At 39.2% G+C, this 7,567-nt stretch overlaps 1 protein-coding gene across 6 annotated transcripts in view; it reads right to left on the bottom strand.

Moving 5' to 3' along the window:
• Positions 1–7,567, bottom strand: part of WDFY3 (WD repeat and FYVE domain containing 3) — a 120,765-nt gene that overhangs the window by 14,896 nt on the left and 98,302 nt on the right. For all 6 annotated transcript variants that reach the window (XM_031066449.1, XM_031066452.1, XM_031066450.1 and 3 more), the window contains 11 exons: positions 6,446–6,614; positions 6,106–6,269; positions 5,204–5,352; positions 4,814–4,934; positions 4,389–4,474; positions 4,034–4,114; positions 3,576–3,630; positions 3,099–3,218; positions 2,300–2,417; positions 1,059–1,165; positions 374–527 (listed from right to left, as the gene is read on the bottom strand). In XM_031066449.1, the coding sequence (XP_030922309.1) occupies positions 374–527; positions 1,059–1,165; positions 2,300–2,417; positions 3,099–3,218; positions 3,576–3,630; positions 4,034–4,114; positions 4,389–4,474; positions 4,814–4,934; positions 5,204–5,352; positions 6,106–6,269; positions 6,446–6,614 (1,324 nt within the window). The remainder of the gene's footprint in view (positions 1–373; positions 528–1,058; positions 1,166–2,299; positions 2,418–3,098; positions 3,219–3,575; positions 3,631–4,033; positions 4,115–4,388; positions 4,475–4,813; positions 4,935–5,203; positions 5,353–6,105; positions 6,270–6,445; positions 6,615–7,567) is intronic.

Here is a 7,567-nt window from a genome sequence, read left to right as displayed (position 1 = left end):
ACAATTCAAAAAACCTTCAGGAATGTTTTCAAATGAAGTTCTAAAAGTGAAGATTTGTCAAACAGATCTTGAGAAGCTTCAAAAAATAAACAACAAAGATGAACACCATCATGAAATCAGTTACATGGAGAAAAATGCAAAGCAGAGAAATTCTAAGTAAAACATTATTATCTGTGCATTTTGAACTGGTAAAACCACCAAAATTGACAAAAATACACCGCACCAAACAAAAATCTTTCCAGGGACTAGTTTTGCAATTCTCAGAAGACACTTTGTATTAAACTGCTTACAATGAACACTCACGGCTCAAGAAAATACCTGAAGTCTGTCTGGCTCTGTTCTCCCACCCACAGTGCTGTTATCTTTTGCCTACCTAGATCAAAATTGTTGGAATTGAGCAGGAACTCGGGGAGGTAGAAGAACTCTGGGATGAGCTCCTTCACGTCTGCCATGTTGTGCTTGGAGGCGGAGTACCAGGCCTCACGCACGCTGTGGAACATGCGGTCAGCCAGGTCGAAGTGACCGCCCTGCCGGGCAGAGAGAGCAGCATGTCAGTGTCACAGCATCCCTCAGCATGGCAGGCTTTGCCAGGAAGGCAAATCAGAACATCCTCTGCCAAATGAAGACACTAGAACATAGCACATCTCTTTTTTTAATGCAACCAATCTAATCAGCTACGTTACTTTCAGGTACATGATAACAGAAAATATAGATACACATATACAGAACTTTAGGAAAAGTCTCATCTGTCCGATTTCAAATCTAATCTCTTTCAGAGAAACAGCAAAATATTTTTCACAATAGAACTAATTTTGGTTTTTGTCTGCTGCTACTTTGTTTTGTGTACATTTAGAAAAATGTTCAAACTACAAGGGGAAAAAAAAAAGGTGAATTCCATCACATCTTTTAAAAAGACATATCAAAAACCTGCCAGGCAATAAGAACTCTGCTAAAAGGTGTTTCTTCTATGATATTTGATGAAAGCAAAGTTGACTGATCTTATTTGCCAGTGATGTCTGAAACACACAGCAGGCAAGAAACTTGAAGTGTATTTTTACCTGTAACCGTAAGAAAATCTGAGTAAAAGGCTCCATCCGGACAAGATAGGAAGCCACAATCATGGCTGAGGAATAGTGAGTCCCATAGTGATAAGCTGGGGTTTCCCCTGCAGATTAAAAATAATAAATATAGGAGAAACAAAGTAGTTAGGTGACAGAATCAGTACTAATGGAAAAAAAAATTATCACTGCATTTTAATTACTCTGAGGTCTTGGACACATTCAGAACTGGAATTTATAATTTTCATTCTCAGATATCTGAAAGCTTTATATTTTGTCACTTGAGTTTGGCTGCAGTACAGTAGCCCTAATTTAATAGGGTTCTGCAAAGCAGTACTGAATGGTCACTCATCTTTTGTTTTAGCTAATTGAAATATTGCAGTGCAACTACAGTGATTTCTGCTGAAGAAACATTTTTTAAAAGTTTTTTTTTTTTATTTTTGGTGTTATTTTGTACTATGGATTTAAAATCTTGGGCAGAAATACGTATCAGAACTGTTGCCTCCAGATTTTGTACAGCTTTTACTTTCTTAATTTCCTGGCAAAATGTCTGCACAAGCACACTTAGAAAATACTGATTTCTTTCTAAAAATGAATGCCTTTGCCACCTACTGCTGTTTGATACAGAACAGCACTGCAGTAGTTAAACAGGCTTCTATTGTCAATGAAAGCAGACAAGAAAACTTGTCTTGCCAAACACAGAAGTTTTATTTTCAATATACAAGGAAGCTCTAAAATCATGACTAGGTAACTTAACTGCATCTCATTCTGAGGCTTTTTTAACTAAGAAGCTGCTGTTTCCTTAGCTAAAAAAACATACTTTAAGATTAGAAATGAAAAAACTAGAATACTGCTAATGCAGAAGCATTTGCATTCTTTGTACTACTAATTTTCATGCAGCAGCAAACAAACTGTATTAGCAGATGCAGCTGGTTGTGTGCTTCATGTGCCTGCCCATACATATATAATATTAGACTCATCTAAATGTGCAACTGTTCTATCTTTGTTTTTACATATAAACAAAGGTGTCATTTAGATTTAAAACAAACAACACAGAAAGAAATCCAATGTCTACTTGTTCTAATTTAGACTTTGTTGGACAGTCACAAAAAAAACATGGTAGAGTTCTGCACATCCATATCCAAATCTCTCTACCCACATTATAAAAACATCCATGAGTCCTTCCCATGATGACAGGCACATGTTCCTCTGTTCTTTCTGCAGGATGGATTATTACTTACCATTGGGATCTTCCCAATCCTTGTATCGCTTCTTGTACTGGGCTAACCTGTCCTCTGTTTGAGCTCCCATGGGCTTGGCCAGGTTTCTGAATGTTTTGGGATTTGTAAGATCCAGTTCCTTTAAAAATAAATCAGACAACAATTTTATAAAACCAAACCACATCCTTTGAAAACTGCTGATTACCACAGTTAATATCACCTACCTCTTAAGGTTGTTAACCCTGCTTTCTACACACACAGCAAGTGCAGTGTTGGATATGCTTAAAACAGTCCTTCAGGGTGATCCAAGACAGCCAGAATGTTTTATCTGCAATCACATGTGGGCCCTGCACAACTTCTGCCCTACTCCTCTTATCCTGTCCCCAGTTCCCCCTAATTTTTTCACAAATACTCAACAAGTCCCCTAACAATATTTTATGTAATGGTCTGGTTGGTGGCAATGGCTGTCCACAATAGGATGTTTCATCTTTTTCATAAGCATATTCTTCCACCGTGGGGCCAGATTTCATAGTAGCCCCTACCACAGTCTTCCGAACAAGGATACCTTCTCTGTGGGCTTAGCATACTTCAGGACACACAGCTTAAAGTTAATGCAGACAGTTACAGGAACTGCTGCAAGGTAGAGAGGCAAATGTCTCTCTCTGGATCCCAGCCCTCACCTGTGCACGGGTCAACAACATCTGTAAAACCAGCCCAGCCAAGATTCTCTAATACCCTCCCTGTTGAGAAGTCGGAGAAACACAATAGAAACATTCAACTTATACAAGATTACTATCAGTGCTGACAATATTTTACTTACCTCTGAGTCATAGTCTGCGAGGATCCACGGGAAGACAGGGTACTGCATGAGGTCATTATAGGATCTGCCAGCCAGGGTGTTCAAGTGCATCAGGTACTGGAAGTTACTGATTTCTCCCCTCTTAAGGCAGACAGATAACAGCACAGCAAAGTTTTCACTTTACAATAATCAAATGTCAATAGGCCAGACTGTCAATCTGCAGCCCTCCCCAAACATCAAAACTTACTTCAATATTGCAATGCTCACTCTACTTTTGCTACAGCCTTCCCCCTGCAATTCAACAGTAGAACCATTTCCTATTTGATGATGATACCATGAAATCCTAAAAATTAAATGCTGAGATACACTTTCTACAACAGTATGTTTATGTTCCACCTGTTAGAATAAGAGGATGCAACTTATGTGTATTGATTATTTATGTGTCATTACAAAATGTGGAATTTAATACAAAAAATACCCCAGCATTTTCATACTTACTTCCCATCTTTGAGTAACAGATTTTTCTCCCACTAAAGTGCTAAGCAAGCCAGACCTAGCAGGAAGAAGAAAGTGAATTTCTTGAGTTTGCAGTAAGAACTGGGTTACATTTTCACAAGACAACCCAAAATTTCAACATTAAAAGTTATAAATTGCGACCATTGGAAGAACACATCTCTTTTCCTTTTGCAGTACCTTTTATTAGAATTCTAAGCACATACTGTAAAAATGAAATTGCATGTTAATTATGAAATTCAGTACAAGTGGTGGCTGATGAGTAAAATATTTTTAACAGCTTGAATAAATCTCATGGCTTCAGCACTCCAATACCTTTCAGAATGTATCAGTATACTGATAACGTTAATTCTGATATTCTCCAGATAATCATGGTATCAATGCAAGCCTCATTTACTGGAAACTGATGAGCCACAGAGGTTGTGAGGAACAGAACCACCTACCCTTGCTCTACGCTGGTGTTTGGTCTCTGCCCAGACACTGACTCTGAGCTGTCAGTTAGAGATGGTACCACAGCCAAAAACCTGCAGCAGCAGTTAAAAGATTACAATTAGTGTTTCTGCCTTCTGGATGTCATCTCCTGAAAAGCAGCATGCATTTAGTACAGTTACAGACTTCCTTTTGAGCCGCTCCACAACATCTCAAACAAAATCGCAGGAGCCTCTTCTCACTGAAGGCATGCAGTGCCTTCTAGTGGCTCTTTCCTGCAGCAGTAAGGTGCTAGCAGGCACCAAACAAAGCCTCCACACAGGTATTTGCAAACATTCATGTTAAATACTCTAGTTTATTTTACATTACCTTTGATAAACTTTGTTTCTAACCCCTTTCTGGAAAGCTAGAAGATAGTTCCGTCCATCTCCTGAGAAAACTTCAATTGCAATTGGCTGAAAACAGAGGACAAACCCACGTCAACAGTAACTTATTTTCTTGTCACCTCTGAAGGCCAGGCACAGACCAGTTTAGTCATGCTATATGTGGCCCTAAATTTCAGTGAAGCAGACTTTGCTTAGTGCAACCAAATGTTTTATTTTTGGATGACTGACATTGACTGACATGGCCAATAAACTAAATCTGGGTAAGTTGCAACAAGGATGCCTAATCTAAATGCTTCAATTTCAACACAGTCAATAGCTTCTCTTTCCAAATATTCTTCAGTTATGTATTGATTTTTCATTTCTAAAAATTACATCATCAAAACACTCCAAATATGGTGTCCAAGTCACCTGCAAGAGATATCTCCTTTTGTGCACCTCCTTGATATCTTCATATGCGAAAATGCTGCAAGTTCTTTTGAGTTGACTTGGACCTTGCCTTGCTCCCCTAGGTATGATTGGCTCATGCATCCTGTAAAGGAACATAAACAGGCACAAGAAAAGTGATTAAAAAGAAGAGAAATATTCCTCTTGGAAAAGTATTATTCAATTAATTTCATGAGAGTCCAGTTACAGAAACAGCTAATAACATATTTTCACAATATACCATACTACAAATTGTTCAGTACTTGAGGTCTTCCTTTATCTCACATTATCTTGGAATTGACTCCTCAAAAACCTCATTGAATACTTCTTGTTCAGCTTCTAAGGATAAAGGAAACTCTCTACGAATGTACTCACTTTGGAGGCAGTGTCTCAATGTCCCGTATCTCCCTGGTGGCTGTCATGGTAAACCCGTCAATGACGTAGAAGTGCTCTTTCCCAAAAAGAAGCAGCCCCTCGCTGGTGTCAAGGCCCTGAACCCGAGCACAGCGGTACATGTGCTGGATCTATGAGGAAAAGCAGATGCTTAGGGAAAGCAGGTTAAGGAGCACAGGCTCAGACCACTGCTCTGTTAGATCAAGTCTCAGATACTGCTGTATCACTTGCACATACAGCAAAAATCCTGTCAGTCTCTCCTTTAATCAGACCTAATGCCAGTGACTAGTAACTGGGGAGGAAGTTGGATAAAGCCTCATTGGTATGATATACATGTATCTATTTACCAGTTTATCCACTTGCACTATGCTGCCTGAACCTATTTTAGAACCTGCAGCCTATTCAGCCATGATCACAATGCTATTTAATGGTATACTTCAGATGGACAAAGCCTGAAATACCAAATACACAGCATGGTAAATCACCACTGATCTTGGGTATAAAATACTACTTATCAAGGCTTCACATTCTAATGAAGGTAACAATTAATTAGGAACAGTGTGCTAAATTCAGCGCTTATATTTTCAATGTTGATTTTCCATCCTGATCATTAAGTTGACAGGAGAATAAACCATGCATGGGATAGCTCATAGCCTTCACTTCAGGGCAGGTGAATTTTTCCCTTGCAGGCAGAAGGTAAAAAAAAAAAAAGAAACTGTTTCCAGTACAGCATTTTTAGGGTCAGGCACACAAAGTACACATTTTAAGGAAGAAGCTGATGAAATATACAGACCAAGGAAGATATATAGGACATTTATTCATGTCTGGGACATATAATGAAGAAATTCCAATACATTAAATTCTTAGTGTGTTTGAAACAGTACCTTCTCTCCTTCTTCAAGCAGTCGAAGCAAAGTTGTATTGTCAGTCTTCTCCTCTTCATCAATTGAACTCCCCTCAACAATCTGATCCTGTGACTGGTCCTGGTTCTCATCGTCTCCTCCATCAGGAGCAGAGCGAGATCGTTTCAGGGGAGGCTTCACCAGGCCTGGAAAAGAACAGAGACAGACAAATGTCATAAAGAGACATAAAAAATTAACTTCACAGAACCTATAATCTTTTAAATTACTGACCAAATGCCAAGAGAGAAAAACAAGAGTCCTGCAGGACTTATGCTTGTCTTACTGCAAATGCCTGAGAGGATGACAAACCAAACCATCTAACCTTTGACTCTTGCAATAGTGTCCTCCCCGTGCTCTGGCTCCTGCTGAGCTGTTTCCCCAACTGTGTTCTCTTCTATGGCATCCTGGAAGACGGCGGGGTTTCCGGAAGCCAGGCGCATGTAATACTCCTTGCTGTCATAACTGATGGCTCTCCGGTAGCGAGCAGGTTTCTTGGGAATAATGGAAGAAATCGCTTGGTCAGCCAACTCCTCCCTCAGTCCCTCAGTGAAGGTCTTTCAGGAACAGGGTGTGCAGCACAGTGCATGCCCACTGAGTGTTTTGTGCGTGCTCATATACCAACACAGACAGGAACAGAGACTCTTCAGGAGATCTGATCTGTTGGCTAATTTGCAAGGAGCTATACAGCCATTTAAGCAAACATGGGGTTGCAGAAAAGCCTGCAGATAAAACTAGAACATGGGGAGTAGGTGTAGTCAGTATGTTATGAACTGTCATAAAAGGCTGGGGTTATTGTGTTTAACACTCATTGCTCAAAAGGCCATTTTATCACCTTTTTACTCCCTACCAACATATGCAGTTTATTTGTTAGCCAGCTGACTTCTCTGTTAGGCAGTAAGTTGAATAAAAAAATTGCCTCAAGAAGATACAATGATGTGGAAGCTGGTATGAACTAAAAGCACCCAGGGATTGGCTTTAAGTCTCAAAAATTCTTCATTAATTTAATTGCTTCTTTTTTTCGTAAAGTTTCTGATGGCTTATGGGGAGGAGACCAGCAAGAGAATATGCATGTACCTGAAGTAAATATTTGAGCATTGTTTGTACCTTTGTGTGGTGCTTTTGGTCTTTTTTTTTGTGGGGGGTTTTTTGCTTTGTTGAGTGTTTGTTGTTTTGATTTGGGGTTTTTTTCTGTGTATAATGTTTCCTTCCTCTTTGTCTGATCCAACCCCCATCACAGGGTAATTCTTACATTCCTCACTTAAGGAAGCAACATTCAGAATAGAAATCAAACTAGCTTTATTACAAGTTGATGCTCAGGATGATAAAGATACTAATATCAGCAACACAGAAATTTATTATTCAGGTCAAATTGACTGCTCCCAAAAATCAAAAATTTAAGGCACTGTAATTTAATTTGCTGACTTATGTTTAACCAAATTTTCAC

This window comes from Geospiza fortis, unplaced genomic scaffold (assembly GCF_000277835.1).
Source record: "Geospiza fortis unplaced genomic scaffold, GeoFor_1.0 scaffold11, whole genome shotgun sequence".
NCBI lineage: Eukaryota > Metazoa > Chordata > Aves > Passeriformes > Thraupidae > Geospiza > Geospiza fortis.
The sequence above is the reverse complement of the archived record's forward strand: the minus strand, read 5'-3'. Positions and strand labels throughout refer to the sequence as shown.